At 36.1% G+C, this 18,761-nt stretch overlaps 1 protein-coding gene across 1 annotated transcript in view; it reads right to left on the reverse strand.

Annotated features, from left to right (window-relative positions):
• Positions 1 to 18,761, reverse strand: part of PAM (peptidylglycine alpha-amidating monooxygenase) — a 279,448-nt gene that overhangs the window by 97,705 nt on the left and 162,982 nt on the right. Inside the window, exons 6-7 of the mRNA XM_012001518.1 lie at positions 8,211 to 8,296; positions 6,401 to 6,484 (exon numbers count right to left, since the gene is read on the reverse strand). Of these exons, the coding sequence (XP_011856908.1) occupies positions 6,401 to 6,484; positions 8,211 to 8,296 (170 nt within the window). The remainder of the gene's footprint in view (positions 1 to 6,400; positions 6,485 to 8,210; positions 8,297 to 18,761) is intronic.

The raw sequence follows: 18,761 nt of genomic DNA on the forward strand, positions 1-18,761 counted from the left end.
CTTTTTTATGGCTGCATAGTATTCCATGGTGTATATGTGCCACATTTTCTTAATCCAGTCTGTCACTGATGGACATTTGGGTTGATTCCAAGTCTTTACTATTGTGAATAGTGACTGGCTCACATTATTACAGTTATTGTTTTAAGTATACTTATGCTTACTGGACAGGGAACTCTATGAGGGCAGACTTTTGTTCTTACTCATATTTTCCTCCATGTAGTGCATCATGTGAATTGAAATGAGTTGCAATGGTAGCTTGACAACAAAGGAAGCTACAGAAAATATAGAAGAGCAGACAGGAGATGGCAATAAGCTCAGTTACATAGAAAAACTCTACGTACTCCTAAAAACTAGAAAGAAATCATAGCACAATTGTTAATATTCACTAGGATATCTCAAAGTTATGAAGAAAAGGGAGAAGGGGATAAGGAGAACTAACATTCATTGCCAATCTGCTGTGTCAGGCACAGCTGTAGGTATTTAACATATACCATCTAATTTAACTTCCTAAGACACATAAATACTCTATTATTTATTTATTTATTTATTTATTTGAGATGGAGTCTTACTCTATCACCCAGGCTAGACTGCAGTGGTGCGATGGCTCACTGCAACCTCTGCCTCCCGGGTTCAAGCGATTTTCCTACCTCAGTCTCTCTAGTAGCTGGGATTACAGGCACACACCACGACAGCTGGCTAATTTTTATATTTTTAGTAGAGACGGGGTTTCACCATGTTGGCCAGGCTAGTCTTGAACTCCCGACCTCAGGTGATCTGCCTGCTTCGGTCTCCCAAAGTGCTGAGATTACAGGCGTGAGCCATCGTGACCAGCAAAGACACATAATATATTCTAAAATGATTTCTATCCAAGATGTTTTACCATTATAGTACTTAAAGGGTTAAAACCTTAGCATTCTGGAAAATGTGGCTATTGAAAACAATCATCCTCTGAAGGTTCTAACTAGAACTTTATGATCTGATTTTACTAATATAATCCCCAAAGTTGGGAGACTAAACTTCTTAGAGCTTACATAAAGGAAAGTTGAAAATAGGATCTCCAGGCTGTATTCATGTAATTTAGAATGTAAATATTAAACACCCACTCTAAGGAAAGTGAAACTTTTGGCTATACTTCCAGGAACATTTAGCAATATACAAAATGCAGGTGTACATACAGGGCTGTGAGAAAGGCATGGAAACAAGCCCAGAGAGAGACAGACAGACAGAGAGAGAGAGAGAGAGAGAGAGAGAGAGAGAGAGTGTGTGTGTGTGTGTGTGTGTGTGTGGTTTGTTGTTAATAACATCTGCTAGCTTTCCCATATGCACCAAGAGCTTAATGACAGTAAGTGGAGTATAGTTTGGAAATCTTGCCAATCCAAAGACAATCATGGCTATACATTTGGGAAGAGACCCTGACCTTCATTCTAAGAATATCAGTTCCAACTTCAATAGGTTAGTGCACAGGATCTTCAATTTGAGAAATGAGTTATTGGTGGAGACTAGTAAGCTAATGCCAGAAATTCTGAAAATGAGAGGAGAGTTTTCTTAAGATTCTCCTAGGCCAAAACATCTAGAAGAAATGCGGCAGCATTCAGCAACAATCTCAGGATAATTTTCGCTTCGGAACAAGACTTTGCTGAAAAAACTGGTCAAAAAAAAAAAAAAAAAAAATGGGGAGAGTGAAACCTGGAGGAATCCCCAATTCTCACTATTCTGACTTCCTTAAGGGCAGGAAGTTGGTCTTACAGTTTATCTTTGTATAGCTGAACTATGAATAACAAAAACTGCTGTGGAGAACACGAAACACAGCTTAACTAGGAAACTTCTACTGGCAACGTGACACACTCAAACAGTTCTGTGTCTAAAAATAATGAGAAACTACAATATCTTTGAAAAGTAACCACATCCTTTTCATATTATGGGTAATGAGAAAAAAGATTGTATTTAGGGAAATTTATCCTTTCATGTGGACTATAATGATAATAGCTAACATTTATTGACTACTTAACCAGGTACCTTTATTTATATAATGGTATGGTACATTTATGATACCACTATGATATCATTTTACAGATAAGGAGAGCAAAGAGAGGTTTAGAAGCTCAGTGAGGGTAATCAAACTAGGATGTGCCATTACCAGTCTGCCTGGACTTAAAGTTTGGTCACCAAACTTGGTACCATACTATCACCTACATGGGACATTCATTTCCAATTAGAATACATTCTATTTCCTATGGAATATTAAGTTTTAGAAAATTTAAAAGTCTATACATTAAAAAATCATTCTGGCCTTCCTAAGCTGCAATCCTAGCTCACTCTGGCCACCTACAGCCCCATACTTTCTTCATAAGGCTAGTAGCTTTTCCATGCACTCAAGCCCAAGACTGAGCAGCATTAGGAAATGAAAATCCAATCAGGTTACTGCTTGACTGAAGAGCATTCTGAGTGCTTTAGGAATCAAGTCCTAGCAAGGATCTTTATGGCTTGCTCCCCACCTTTCACCTCTCTTCTAATTTCTTGCCACTTTTCCCTATGCATTTCACATTACAGTAATGTCAGATGACCCAAAGTTCTTTGTGTCTAAGATGCTGTTTCACTCCCGTATCTCTGCATCTGCTTTTACCTTTGTCTGGAACCTGTCTTCCCTCCTACTCTGACCCGGGAGCTCCTGATCACCCTTCCATACCCTGCTCTGGGTCCAACTTCTGGAAAGCCTTTTCCAGACTTCATACCTCTCCACTTTCAGGTAGACTTGTATGCTCCTGTCTCTCTGCAGACTTCAGATCCAGTATGCATTATTACTATTGCCTATGAACACACTCCTTTTGTGCTTGTCTCACCTACTAAAATACATTAAACTCCTACAGGCAGGAAGATTAGTATACCCAGCACTAGTATAGGCTTGACACTATGATTGATATGGCATTTAATATAGTTGATTGCTTTTAAAGGATTATTTTACAGCTTCACATTCTGTGTAATTTCTAAAATGCCAAACAAACAAAAATAGTAAAGCAAACATTTTATGTAATCCCATAGACTCACTCTAAAATCACAGCCAATCTTTTCATACTAAGGAAGACCACAGTCTAAAACAGGGATGCTCCAATCTTTTGGCTTTCTTGGGCCACACTGGAAGAATTCTCTTGGGTCACACATAAAATACACTAACACTAACAATAGCTGATGAGCTAAAAAAAAAAAAAAAAAAAAAAAAAAAAAAATCTCACAATATTTTAAGAAAGTTTATGAATTTGTGTTGGGCTGCATTCAAAGCTGTCCTGTGGCTTGCAGCTTGGACAAGCTTGATCTAAAACATGCCCAGGTATGGCTTCAGGTTATGCGCTCTCTGATATGCTCCCACATTCCCACAACTTTTAGAAGATATTTTGCCTTCATTTCTGGTGCTTTATTAAAGAAAGGTCCTAAGTTTCTCAATTCTCTAAAACATTCCCTGTGTGGAAAAATATTCATACCCTTAAGCCAAACATTTCCCCACTTTTCAGTAGACTATAATAATTTCCTAGTAGTGTTAGTCTGCTTCAGATTTACAATTTATATACTTTAAAATATCACCAATAGTTTTAAAACCATGAAAATACAAATCTTCCCTGACATTCGCACCAAAAGCAGTGCTGTGATTATATATATGTGTGTATAATGGTGTGTTTGTTTGTATATATATGTACTTAACATATATATTTAATGCATTTTTGATAATTAGAAGATATAATGATATAATTATTTTCCACTTCTAGGTGCATGTGGAGATAAGTATGAGATCACAATACAGAAGCTGCTAAAAGCAGAAGACATTCCTATAGTAAATCAGGCATATAGATATTCATACTAACTCTTTTTGGCATGAGGTGTGAGTGGGAGTGCAGTACACTAACTGGAAGGTATTGAAGGAGTTAACGAAATGCTTCTATTTGTGGAATTTAAACATGTAATTAAAAAGACAATGTTATAACATTTTAAAGGAAAAAAAAATCACCCAATCCTGCCTTTCTTATTCATCAACCATTTCCTTTTTTTCTTGGGCCTTACAATCCTGGTAAGCATACATCAATTTTATATAGTCTGTATTTGATCTTATTGTTGGCTATTTTTGTTGTTATACCATTTATGTAACCAATGTCCTAGTGAGGGCCGTTTGTGAACTTTCCAGTTTTTCATGTGCATGAATAACTGGGTAGATAGAGGTGCATTTTTAAGAAAAAAAAAATCTTTCTTTAGGACAAAAGCCTAGTACAAGATTTTAATACTATATACTAAACCTACATGAAATGGTAAAAATGCTATCCAAAACATCATACTAAATTTATAAAGCCTCCTAAACTGCATCAGATTCATCCAAACACTGGACAATTTAATATCCATCCCCCCCAATTAATAAATGTAAAATGATATCTCATTGTTTTAGTGAAATTTGATTATTTTCCCATATATTTATTTACTACTCTAAATAAAGCTTTAGGGACCTGATAGTATCTACTGGATGAATTACATGAGTGAAATTTTTGCTTACATTTTTATAATATTACAATAAGTTACATGAATTATAGCACTAGTAATCTCTTTACCTCATATATCTGTTCTTTTAGAAAAACTGTTCTTAAGAGAAAATAAAAAATAACTATTGAAAAGTTAAAGTTTCTCATCTGTCTCTTACAGCAAAGAATAATTAGATGTTTACATATTAAAATATCAGTACTTTTACTATCCCTAGATTAAACATAAATTATAAAACAAAATTAACTCCTTAAAAGAAATTAAATTAAATATTTTTAAAAACAAGCATATATTATGTGTTTTCTCTGGAGTACCAGTGCAGTATCTGTTAGGGATCCTTACAAAACTGAGGGGAATTAGATTGAAAAGTTAAGTCCAGGGTTTTATAGAGGGTAGAGATTAGGGTTTGAGAGAACATGTGCCAGTATGATGAGCTACTTTAGTTGTGGGGATCTGGGAAGGCCTGCTAGCCTTTTTTGAGGAAATTAAAGCCTTGTCAATACTTTGGAAGTCAGCAGTCTTAGTCACCTGTTCTACTGAAATCAGCATGGTCAATTTTTAGAGCAGATAATCTCTGTCTTTGTTCCCCAACACAAACCTTATTTGTTTGTTTGTTTTCAGCAAAACCTTCTCTCAGTATTACAGAGAGTTAACAGTTTATGTTCTATTCCAAAAAATGAAAAGTTATTTGTGTATAATTCAAAGCAAATTTTTAATCTAAAAATAGGTTTTATTTCTAACTTAGGTTCATAGGCCGGCCCATTAATATATATATTAATTTATATATACATATTTATTAATATATTAATAAATGTATTATTTTATAATATATTTGATTGTAGAATGTTTTCAATGACATAAAATCATTCTTTCAACACCCCTTTCCACAGGGAGACTGCACTTACTGTCCTCGTTCTGAATGCGGACAATCTATGGCCCTTTCTACCCCATGGGGCTTTCTTAGCAAAGGTCCTAAAAGGTATTTCATAGGCAGAGATGGTCATCTACTTCCAAATTTAGTTGCTGGAGAGATATCTAATGTATTTGGAAAGGGAAATGTATCAGGTTAGTTAGAAACATAATGTTAAATTAGAGAATTCAGGAGAATATATATAAGTTAGCAAGACATAGTAGAAAAGCAATAAAGACAAGGAGAAATCTACTTAATATTTACAGTCCCATGTGAACCCGAATGCAGTTGGAGTTTGACTAAATGCAGCAGCAGGATTAACAAGCATTGACCTTGGTTGCCTTGGGAACAAGCCCCCTTCCTCATACCAACGATCTATAATAAGGAAAGGGGCATTTAAATAAAGCGCATAGAGATCACAGGTAGAGTAACATGTGTCTAGGGGAGTGTTCGGCATTACCTAAAGGGTGGCTGGGGTCTGTGCCTTACAGTAGTGGACAGTGGGTGAGTTCATGAAGTGCCAGGTATGGATAGATAAGGAATCGACATGAGCCTGAGTGTTTGAGAACGTCTTTGGTATTGCAGAACCTATAGGCTTTCAGTGGCCTGCTCAGAGCAACATAAATATAAACAACCAGTACCTTCCTATGCTTTCCAACAGTGTTGCTTGGAATGATCAGCACTCCTAATAAGAGCAGGAGCAGGCTGATAAAACAATACACTAGAAGGCAAGAGAGTTCTATAAAGTCAGCATAAAAGAAAACACAGTAGCATGCACAGGTGCCTAACAGAAATGACTTCTAAAATAAAATTCATTCCTTCAACAGTTCCAAATTAAAGGAAACAAGAGCTGTTATTCCCTAGTGGGCAGAGGGTGTGGGCAATTCTTTTTAAGATGTAGATAATAGTTTGTGCGTGTATTTTAAACAATATAGTACTGGAAGTTTTGCTTAGTTCCAACATTTCAAAACTTACCTCTAAAAGCACTAATATCCCCATAGTGTACCTGTAGTACAAAGTATTTACTTCCAGTCTCTCCTCCAACTCTGAATCCAACACCTAAAGATTTACAAAAAAGTTAATATATTAGAAATGAGCATCTAAAATGGAGTTAATCTCAAATTGCTGATCTATGAAATCCAGAGGGAAATAAAATAACATATAACATATAAAATTATATTATATGAAAACTGAAATAAACCAGACATTGACTGAGAATTTCTAATATAATCTGTCATTATAATCTCCTCAAAACTATGATGAAATTCTATTCATAGTTCCCACTTCAGAACCAGAGTAATCACACTTTAAGAGGACAGTTCACTCATTTTGAAAGAAACACAACAAACAAAACAAAATCCTGTCTCTATTGATTTAAAAGACATACATAAACCCATTCTCCCATTTTGCTTTGTATATATTCATATTTATTTTATGATTGAATATAGGAAATAGACTTCTTAGGAGCATTTAAGTGGCATTACTTGTCTTCCGCTGTGAAAAGAGGTATCTACAAAAATGGCTTTGAGGAAACTAGTTGCCAACTAGATTACTAAAGTCCATTATGTCAGTGAATTTTTGGAATTTGAATATTGTTAATAGTCTTACTGGTTTTTTGTTTTTTTTTTTTTTTTTTTTTTTGAGACGGAGTCTTGCTCTGTCACCCAGGCTGGAGTGCAGTGGCCGGATCTCGGCTCACTGCAAGCTCCGCCTCCCGGGTTTATGCCATTCTCCTGCCTCAGCCTCCCGAGTAGCTGGGACTACAGGTGCCCGCCACCACGCGCAGCTAGTTTTTTTGTATTTTTTAGTAGAGACGGGGTTTCACCGTGTTAGCCAGGATGGTCTCGATCTCCTGACCTTGTGATCCGCCCGTCTCAGCCTCCCAAAGTGCTGGGATTACAGGCTTAAGCCACCGTGCCCCGCCAATAGTCTTACTGTTAATAAAGCTTGCTAGTGAGCTTTAAAAAATTCACAGAGAAAATATTTACCGGCAGAAGTATACTTTTTTTTTTTTTTTACAAATCTCTTTTTTACAGATCTCCTCTAGTAATGTATCCAAATCTGTCAACAAATCTATGACAGACCTCCCTGTTAGTTTCAAACTTGTTTGGTTGCAGCTGCCTCATATGGAGAGAATTCTGAGGCTCATTTGAAGTGCAAGAAATCAGACATCATTTAATGATGCTGGCAATGAGTAAGGGAGGAAAGAGAGATGCACGTGTATCACAAGATCATCCATGAACCAGGACAGACCTATTCTGTAAAAGAACCACACACACCCTTTAATATTAAGAAATATTCAGGTAATAAAACAGAGTCTGGTAATACATTCACACGTTGGAAGCTATGTACAATTCAGAGGTGCAATCAGAAAGCCAGCTGAGGTCTGGCACCATGTTAAATACCTAGGTTCCAAGATTGTAAAAAAATCTCTGCTGAAACAGCAGTTTATTTAATTCCTAGCTCTCTTGGCTCATGAAATGTGTCTGCTGTCAAGAACCAATGTGCCTTAGGTCAAAGGTGGCTTGAGGTATCTATCCTTGGTTATTTTCTAATTTTATCTAAACTGTTGTGTGGGCAAACTACTTACCAAAGAGAGGCAGAGAAAGAGTAACTACCTAAATGAAACATTTTCAATACAAAGCAGGTAATGCAAGCACTTTTACTGTGAAGCAGCAATATAGAACATTGTCATCACTGGTTAGAAAGGACTATAATAAAAAGGACTTTGGAAACAGAAATTAGGCAGCTGAACATACGACCACCCAAGAGGCCTCTTACATACCTTTGGGGAGCCGCGTAGGGGGAGCATTTCTTGCCCATGCATACAGAATATTGGCTTTATCTGTACAGGTTCCTTCATCACAAAACCTGAAGAAAATAAAAAGTAGTATGAATGAAGATTTAAATAGTAAAATGCATAAATTGCTCCCCATGGTGGGAGGTGATAGGGGAACGTATTTGAAACCAAAGTACATCGATATATCATCATTGTATGATATTAGCTTTAAGATCCTAATAAAGAGTGGGGCAAACAATTATTCCTGTGTGAAAAAAAAGCCATAAAAGGGGAGACATTTTTTTGCCTGAGGTGAAACAATCCTGTGAGGGAGATATATAATTTTACCTTGATATGTTCATACATGGAATGTACTTTATGTAATCAGGTAGAAAAACAAGCATTACATAGACCGTCTGTATAAACCAAAGTTAATGCCGCAGAAATATGGACTAAAAAAAAAGTCATACACATTTCCCCTTTGGCGATCACTGTTGTCAACAAATCTGCCCAAAGCAACAAACAGTGCCTACCATCAGTAGGGTGAACAATACAAGTGTGTCTCTCTTAAAGAGTTATTTTTTTATTTTCTTTTTTATTTTTTGAGACAGACTTTCCCTCTTGTTGCCCAGGCTGGAGTGCAATGGCGCGATCTTGGCTCACTGCAACCTCCACTTCCTGGGTTCAAGTGATTCTCCTGCCTCAGCCTCCTGAGTAGCTGGGATTACAGCTGCCCACCACCACGCCAAGCTAATTTTTTGTATTTTTAGTAGAGATGGGTGGGGTTTCACCATGTTGGCCAGGCTAGTCTTGAACTCCCGATCTCAGATGATCCACCCACCTCAGCCTCTCAAAGTACCAGGATTACAGGTGTGAGCTACTGCACCCAGCCTCTCTTAAGGATTCTTGATCTTATATATGCATGATCAAGTTTATGAATACTGGAATGCATTAATAAGTTGTATTGTGCAAGTTACTTAACTTTTTTTAAAGTTACTTAATCTCACCACGCTTTAGTTTTCTCTCATGGAAAACAGGGATAATTAAACTTACATCACAGAGTTATTCTGTAAATCAAATGAGACTTTATAAACTTCAAAGTACTATTCTAGGGCAATGCATTATTTAACAAAACATTCACTTTATCTGAAGATTCATTGTTGAGAGAGAGTGTCGCAGGGTGAAAAGAGCACCCAGGCAGAAAGACAGATCTGGAGTTCAATTCTAGAACCACCCCTTAGCAGCTCTGTATCTTGGGTGTATTTATAAGCCCTCAAAGGCCCAGTTCCTATATGGAAACCTCTGTGATAGGGCTGCTGTGGTGATGTGTATAAGGCACTCAGTGCGGTAGCTCGGATGTTTGGTAGATCCATGTTAATAGATGGTAGTATGTCTGACTCCAAGCCACACATTTTTTTCCCATTATATCTCTTAGCTTTTTCTATTATTAAATTGGATTTAATCCAAACATTGTTAGGCTACATTTTTGTGTTGCTTTTATTTATTTATGTTTTGAAAACTGGGACCAAAAAAGGTGAGTCAGGCGTGTAGGCAGATCTGACAAGCTTGAAGACTCTAAAGGACAAGGACAAATACAGCTTCTTGGGATGGAGGTTGGCTCACACAGAAAAAAATGTACACTGTCCCTGACCTGGATAGGAAACAAAGGCAGACTGTGATAGATTCCTAAATAAGTTAGAAACTGAAGCCAGAAACATAGAAAGCACCCATGTTGCACATATGAACACCACTAGTAAGACGTTCATTCAGACTCAGAGGCAGGGACTCTGCTCTGTTTTCTGCTTCTAGCCAGAAATGACGTTGGAGGATAGGCAATGAGTGCAGACAACTGTGTTGCCTGTCTGAAAAGGGGTGAGGAACTCAGAACCAGGAGGTCTTGATAAGGTTATGCTTAGCAAAATGATCTTGCTTCTATAAACCAGGCTGTAGAAAGAGATTGTGTAATGTGTAATATAAAAGACATCAACCAGTGGTTTCTTACTGTTCACTGTCAAACACAATACACTTATGATGACAGATCATTATCATGTAAGAATTGTACCTTGGAAGAAATGTCTGTGACATCCTTATGCCAAGTGTGTTAAAAGGCTCAGGATGTTGGATGATGCCCAAAAGCAAAATTTTCCTTCCTGGCCTCAGCTATAATAAAGAAATGATATTGTCAAATGTGATGAACTTTGTATCTCACTGCTGTGAGCTACTAAGATTTAAAGATTTGGGTTGCAATTTTCATAGCTTTCAACAAAGATCTTAAACATTACAAATGCCTAACACCCATGTGATGAGAGTCTTAGGTTAAACAAGATAATTGTTTCCTCTGATATGGAAGTTGATTTTCAATGGATGACTAGAAAGAACCAGATTGAAATATAACAGAGAAAACTGGTTTAGTAACTTTTTCTAAGTTACACATTTGATTATGTCATTTGTTGGCTCAAAATCGTTCAAGTGCTTCCCAAAATGAAATCAAAATAAGATCCAAATCTTGTAGCATAACACGTAAGACCTGTCATGATCTAGACGCTATCTCCAGACAACAGCCCCTTTTTAGTCCTGCCAAGTTGCTTCTGGTTTCCAGTCTTCCTTATTCCCATTGCTCTCTTTGCCTGAAATATCCCATCCCAGTTCTCTGCCTGAAAAAGTTGTATTCACTTTCTCCTTCAAGATTCAGTTCAAGCCTTCCTCCTCAGGAAAGTGTTCTCCGACCCCCACCCACCTTTCATTCCTTAACTACAGCACTCCTCATCCTAAGTGTCAGCTTACTTCTCTTTCTCCACCCAGATTGTGAGGACGTCGAGTACAAGTATGTAGGATAATATCTTCATGCTGAAGTCCTGTCATGAAACAAATGTCTGCTGAAACTTACCTCTAGGTGAGTTTTCCACTTTCCATGTACAGACACTTAAAGAGCTGAATTAGCTTAAATTGTATTGCACTCTCAACTTCATGTTATAATACTTTATTTTAAAAATTAGATTAAAAATTTAAAATATAAACACCAATAAATTTGAATTATTGTTTGCCTAGTTTTTTTGTTTGTTTGTTTGTTTGTTTTTAACAAATCAGCTTATATAACAACACTGCCAGCAGGCTGTAATTTAAAGCTAAATAAGCTCAGAGAGTTTAAGTAACTTCCAAAGGTCAAACAGCTAAACCATGACTCAAAGCTCTGGCTGCCACAGTCCCTTCTATCTCAATTCTTGACACTGATTATGGGCAAAGAATATTATGTGGCGATAAGCTTTGATTACTACCGTCATCCTTGAACTAAGTTGAAATTTGCGCATGCAATTCTAAAATCAAATTTGAGATGAAATAAATTGTTCGTGACATATGCACAAAGAGACAATGATTTAATATTTTATTCTCTTATCAGGTCTGGTAAATAAGAGCTTCAAGGCAAACATTGGTTTAATTTTTAAAACCCTGTTTTACAATAAAAATATATTAAACTCAAGACTGAGTAAAGAATGACTCACTGGAGGACACCGGGGCATTGAAACTAATCCTGAAACTCAGTGGGAGGACTAAGAGGAAAAACAAGAGGGTGAGAGAACTGAATTCTATAACTGATAACATATCATAGTGGTAAACATTTCCATTTCCCATTTTAAATGAAAATGGCATATTTTCTCCATGTAAAATGACCAAAAAGAGAAAGATGGTATAGTATATTTTGGCTTCCCAAAAAAGGACCTATGGAAGTAGAGGGGATTTGCGCTATTCTTACTAGTAAAGAGGGCCTTAAGGCTGGGAAGCAATGTAACTCTTGATCAATGGCTGTTGTAATTTCAGGCCTCATCAACCAGGTTTCTTTTTCTTATCATTCTAGCAGCTTCTCCTAAAGGCTCCTCCAGACTAAGTCGATTAAATTGTGAAAAGGTTCACATAGCTCCCTTGTGGTTTCTTAGCATTCATAGTAAAAATGATGAGAATTAACATTTGAAAATAAAACTAGTCTGGATTCTTGGACCTTTCATATAGAACCCTTTTCACATCTAATCCACGGGGAAGCCATTCAGATGATATGAATATTTTCTGACTGTGCCAAGCACTGAAAATGGTAGCTTGTCATTTTGAATTATCCAAAGACAGCATGACTGACTGTTAAAGTACTCTCTGGTTGTATCTGTTAAAGGCTATTTAAAAGCCAAGGTTACTCAGGGAAGATCAGAACTTATAACTCGTTTCTTCTTTTGAGTAAAATAATAATAATAATAACAGTCATGCCCTCAAGTTAAATCTGTATAGCCTTAAATTCCAATTTTTTTTTTTTTTTTTTTTTTTTTTTGTCGCCCAGGCTGGAGTGCAGTGGCCGGATCTCAGCTCACTGCAAGCTCCGCCTCCCAGGTCTACGCCATTCTCCTGCCTCAGCCTCCCCAGTAGCTGGAACTACAGGCGCCCGCCACCTCGCCCGGCTAGTTTTTTGTATTTTTTTAGTAGAGACGGGGTTTCACCGTGTTAGCCAGGCTAGTCTCGATCTCCTGACCTCGTGATCCGCCCGTCTCGGCCTCCCAAAGTGCTGGGATTACAGGCTTGAGCCACCGCGCCCGGCCAAATTCCAATTTTAATGCATTACATATCTAACAGAACCACAACCAGGAAAATTGATCTAAAGTTAGAAAGTTTTTTAAAGAAACACAACACAAAATCAATTGCATGAGGGGATGGTCCTTACCTTTCAAAATGCATTCAGTATGAGTCAGATATTCAAGTACTATTAACTGCTCTTTAAACCCATAGAATATTTTCCCAAATTCAGACAATCCTACATGAATTTCAATGCAATGGATAGACATTAACATAGTAATTAGAAGGATACATAAGGAAAAAGCAAATTAGAATAGTGATTAAGAAATACCAGCCTGATAAATAGCATCACAGAAACTACCCACTGTTCCTTTGCTCCAATAAGGTTAGACAGGCAGTAAGTCCATAAAAGTAGAGTGTGTGTCTGTTTTGTTCATACCAAATTCTCCATGCCCAACAAAGTGCTTGGCGCATAGTGAATGATTAATACATACTTTATTAATAAATGAATTAAAATAATAGCCATCCCTTCTACATGTCAGACACTACACGAAACACATTACTTATATTACCTCATCTACCCTTCATGATGGCCCAATCAAGCTCCCAATGATTAGTGGCCCAATGTTACAGATGAGGAAACAGACCAATACAGCTGACATCATTTAACCAATGTTTATTACCACTACCAAGTAGCAGAGCTGAGATTTGAAACCAAGATGTTCTGATTTCACAGTTCTGGATCTGTGCTAAATACAATGCTGCATTATAATATTGCTACTCTATTTAACATAAAGTACTAGTCTTGTGAGGAAAAAATGCATTTGTTTCTGTTGAAACAGTCAAAAGGGTTCCAACTCTAACATTCAATTTTATTAAAGTTGACACTAGTCTAGTAAGAATTGGGCAATTGCTAAGGAACTCCTGTTAACACCTTTAATCCAAGTACCTTAATATTATTAGCTAAGGAACATAATCATTGGTGACTAGAAGTTAGAACCAGAGACCAACTGTGTTTTAAAAATTGATCCATTATACTATCCCAATATGCAATATGATAGGAATCTCTTACAATATTAAAGTGGAAAAAGAGAATGGATGCTATTAATTTTAGCCTATCAGTAATTTATGTCTAAACACTGCTACTGCACTCAATGCCACATTTTACAGTGCTTAAAACAAGAGACAGTGTAGATTTGGGAGATTCTGTTATTTTTATTTATACTGACAAGGATGTTACACATATTTAACTTTAGAAGTTTCCTATATGGCAGAAAAAAACAAAGAGGGGATTGCAGAAGACACAGTGAATCCTGCTGTATATAGTGTATGGATGACAGGGGCCAGGATATGGAATGGGAGCATAAAGACAGCATATGCAAATGCTGTTCTCAACCAAAGAATCATTATCACTGGGAGGGAGGCAACAAAGCTGTGGGCTTATTTGGAAAATAACATCACCTTTAAAAAATAGACATTTAAATGAGTACCCAAGCAGGGTGTCTCTCATATAGGCTTCTATATACATATATATATACACACACACGTGTTTTATCTCCTTTTTTTTTTCTCCTCATCAGCAGCTGTAACCCTGTGGAGATAGTGGCATTTAAAAAGACACAGCAGGTGGTTAATAAATAGAAACAGTTGAAAGGAATTTAAACTAAAGTTTCATAAGATGGTAAAGCACTACTGCTTTAGCTTGAGAATGCTTCCCAGTTAGAACAGCTGGAAATAGCCTCATTTAACCAGCTGGGATTTTTTTTCATCAAAAAACATCAAACAACCTGTAGAAGCCATCTTTGGTTTGTTAAGATTAGTTGGTCCTAAGTGTCATTAGAAATAGCTTTAAAATCAAATATTAATAAGAAGAACTAAAAATAATTTTAGCTATGCATAGAAGATCACACCAAAGTATAAGACTAGATACGTAAGAAGCCCACTAGTTTTAATCATCCTATATTTTAAACACAAAATCTTAGGGTTTGCACTCCTAAATTGTTTTAAACCCTATATCCTGTGCTCAGCAGAATAAAAATGCACTAGCCTACAATCTCATATTTAAAAAAGAGCACTCCAGAATTACCCCAAATGCCAACACAATTTGCATAAACAAAATATGATTTTCAAAGACTGAAACTGTAAGTAGCTTATCACTTATTTAAAAAATTGTTAAGAGTAAAAACAGAATGAAGTAATTCATAGAATAGATGAACACAATATTTAAATTTCCAAGATATCCTCAAAATTTACTATTTAAGTAAATTTTTATATTTAAATTACCCAGTTTTCAGCACCTTCATTTCATTACTAACAACTTCAAAAGAGCATCTGCTCACTTAGAGCTTAGTTTAGGCTCATATTCAGCTAATAAATCTGGGGAACTTATAATTGTCATGCTTTGAATTAAGTCTATAGAGCACAAATAAAGTGCAACAAATCACGCTATTGATATGCTTGCTCTAATCTTGATGCTATTATTTTCTTTTGGTCCCTAGATGGGGTTAATTGTTTTCCTCCTCCAAATGCCTGGGAAGAAGGCATTGGGGTTACATTCGACAGGTATTATCGCCTTCTTTACATGGGTCAGCAGAGCTGCTTCTTTTCCAACAGCTGGTCCTTATTTGCATCCTCTAGAGGTATGTTAATTTGGAATTGAGCACTAGGCCCACTCTAACTATAAAGGGACCACCCTACAGAATATTAAAAGGTTCAAATCTATGTACGCAATTTAAATGCACATGCATATAATTAACTAGACACATTGCCAGTATGAGTTGCTAATTTGGAATGAGTCACAAAAGGCTACAATGTGTGCAGATGAAAAAAACTTTAAAATTAAAATGACTACATAATGAAAACTGCTTCATGCTGTGTCTACTATTTTCATGTAAACTTAATATAACTGTAAATATATTTTAATGAACAGCAGACAGAGGCAATTACAAAGAGCAAAGGAGGGCAGCACAACAGTGAAACATCATCAGAATAGCTCTTTGCCTTCATATTAAAAATGCTGCCTGAAGACAGAGGGTGAATTATAACTTCATAATTTCAGGGGAAATATGTTTTCTATATGAAAGACACCTATTTGCCAACCTGCTCACAATGAAAATGGAACACTAAAGTGAAAACAGGAGGAAATCCTAGCTAACAAACAGAAAAGAGGAAATCCGAGTTTGACATTTTGATGTTAAAATAGTTTTTTCTTCTTTCCTTGAAACAGCTTTGTATTTCCTTATAAGTTTCCCTAGAGTGTGAATGACTTCTGGTTATTTTTAAGCAACAAAAACTGTTATAGGTATCATACCCAAAATATATGTGAAAGTTTAGGAGTCTTCATTTAAGTGCTGTCTATATCTTACAATAATTGAATAGATTTGCAACTATAAAATGAGTGTGATCAATTCCATGACTCAAAAATTTTAGAAAAATAATGCAAGACTTTTGACACTAATAGGTATTTGTTGTGAGTACTATAATTCAGATGACAGGATAAGATGTTAAACATCTGGAAAATATCCACTGACTATCTTCAGCGCTGAGCCTGTGAGGCACTGGGGGTGGGGAGTGGAAGATGTTTCTGTGAAGCAACTGAAAGTTCTGGCTGTGAAATATCCTGTGAGCTCTAATTCTTTAAAGTATAGATTTTTGCCAAATATTGGAAGATAAATAATGTATACTATCTTTAAATAAGAATATAAGTCCTATAGCTGGGCGTGGTGGCTCATGCCTATAATCCCATCACTTTGGGAGGCCAAGGTGGGTGGATCACTTGAGGTCAGGGGCTCAAGACCAGCCTGGCCAACATGGCAAAACCCCATCTCTACTAAATACAAACATTAGCTGGACATGGTGGCACGTGCCTGTAGTCTCAACTACTGAGGAGGCTGAGGCAGGAGAATTGCTTGAACCCAGGAGGTGGAGGTTGCAGTTAGCTGAGAACGCACCACTGCACTAGAACCCGGGTGACTGAGTGAGACTCTGTCTCAAAAAAAAAAAAAAAGAATATAAAATATATATTTTATATATATTATATATAAATATACATACAAATAAATTTTTATATATGTAAAAGAATATATATTAAAAAGGCCTGATTGTGGAAGTCAGAGTCATTAGAACAGTTTTACTTAATGTATGTTTTCTAGTTCACCCATTGAAAAGATCCTACTTTTAAATGTTAGACTTAAAACACTTTGGGCTTGGTTAAAAGACGCTGAATAACAGCACCAATTGTCCTTGTTTTATGATTATAAATTCAATTATAACAAACTTACAAATTAAGTGGGACTATGGGATACAAGGCAAATATTTTAAAATCCATTTAAAATGATATGGGTATAGTATTATTAAGAATTGTAATTACTCAATGATGCAACTGACTGGCAAAACACGGTGAGCTGCTTGCTTGAGGTGAGTCAAGCAGTGCACACACTTCCAACTGCTAGAAATACTGCCTTTCCAATCAGACTCATCATTTGCATACAATTTATATTCATAGAATTACAGAATTTTAGAGCATAGAGAGGCTTTATAAATGGCCTAGTATAAGTCTTTTGCTGAAATGAAGACAAGAACTCCATTCCAGATGGGCTGAATAATTCACCCAGGGAATCCAGCAAGTTAGTTCACTGCTCTTTCATTCTACTATGTTGACTTTCAAGTAATAGTTTTAGCAAAATAATATATGTAACAATTACTCTACTCAAAATTTCTGTTTTCACTTTCATTTATATTTTTCTTTGAAACTTCTCATTCCCCAATGTGGAAGATTTTTGGTCAATATATCTTATAGATTTAATTTCAAAATAGTTTATTTAAGAATATTAATAAATATTTTAAAGGGGCCAAAATGAGGTGTTTGTTGTATTCCCTTAACATGAGAACAATGAGCTATGCTTGGCTCATTTTAGATAATTTTTCCTAACAATTAGAATTGGAATAGCATTTAAGCGTCGTTTTATTTTCTCACTCATTCCCTTAAACCAAGGTGCAGCAAAAGCAGACTTTAAATCCTTCTAGCTATTTTCAATGAGTCTAATTCAAAGGTAAATATTGGTAGTTTCAGAAGAAATAGTTTTAAAGCATAAAAACCAAAGGATGTGATTTACTGAATAAGATTCAGGAAAAACTGTCACAGAATAATCTTTTAATCCCAGAATTTTATTTACAAAAATTTACTGAAGAGCATAAACGGGAATGTTGATATTGAAGGGTATTAACTGTGATTTGCTGACTCCGTTTTCACATAAACCCAGTCACGTAAAGTTGGGTTCCTATGTGATATGTTCCTTTCATCAAATAACTTAAGCCTATTAACAAATGCTTTGATGGTACTTGGTCCATGGAGATTTCCACTAATTGTCCTGTGCTTTTAACAGTTCCAAATTCACATTATATTGTTATTATAAAAATGACAAGAGAGCAGTTGCTGCTTGACTTGCATCAGGCTAATGAATATTAGGATGCACACAGAAAAGTCCATCAGTCTACATGATTATGTAGGGACAGGACCTCAAAACAGATTCCTCAATGCAAAGCAAAGCACACCAGTCATTCCGGACTATTAAATGTGTAACAGTGATTCTGGGTCCACTTGGAAAAGTAAGAAGCTTAAAACCTGTGGCTATTTTCAGAGTTTGGCGATCTTCAAGAATGCCAAAGAACATTAATTAAAAATTAATGTCAGAGTATCAATAATCTAAATTTTCAGACTTTCTTTACAAGCCTTATGCACCTGGACATACTACTGTATAACAATATACATATATTTAATGTATTATATTAATATAAAATACATATATTTAATCTAAGATGTTTTATTTTAGATTCAAGGGGAACATGTTACATGGTATATTGTGTAATGCTGGAGTTTGGGCATATTCAACCCATCACTCAAATAGTTAACGTAGTATCCAATTGGTAATTTTTCAGCTCTTGCTCCCTTCTCTCCCAGCCCCTTTTGGGGTCCTAGTTTCTTTTTTTTTTTTTTTTTTTTTTTTT

The sequence above is a fragment of the Mandrillus leucophaeus genome, unplaced genomic scaffold (genome assembly GCF_000951045.1).
Source record: "Mandrillus leucophaeus isolate KB7577 unplaced genomic scaffold, Mleu.le_1.0 Scaffold662, whole genome shotgun sequence".
Classification (NCBI taxonomy): domain Eukaryota; kingdom Metazoa; phylum Chordata; class Mammalia; order Primates; family Cercopithecidae; genus Mandrillus; species Mandrillus leucophaeus.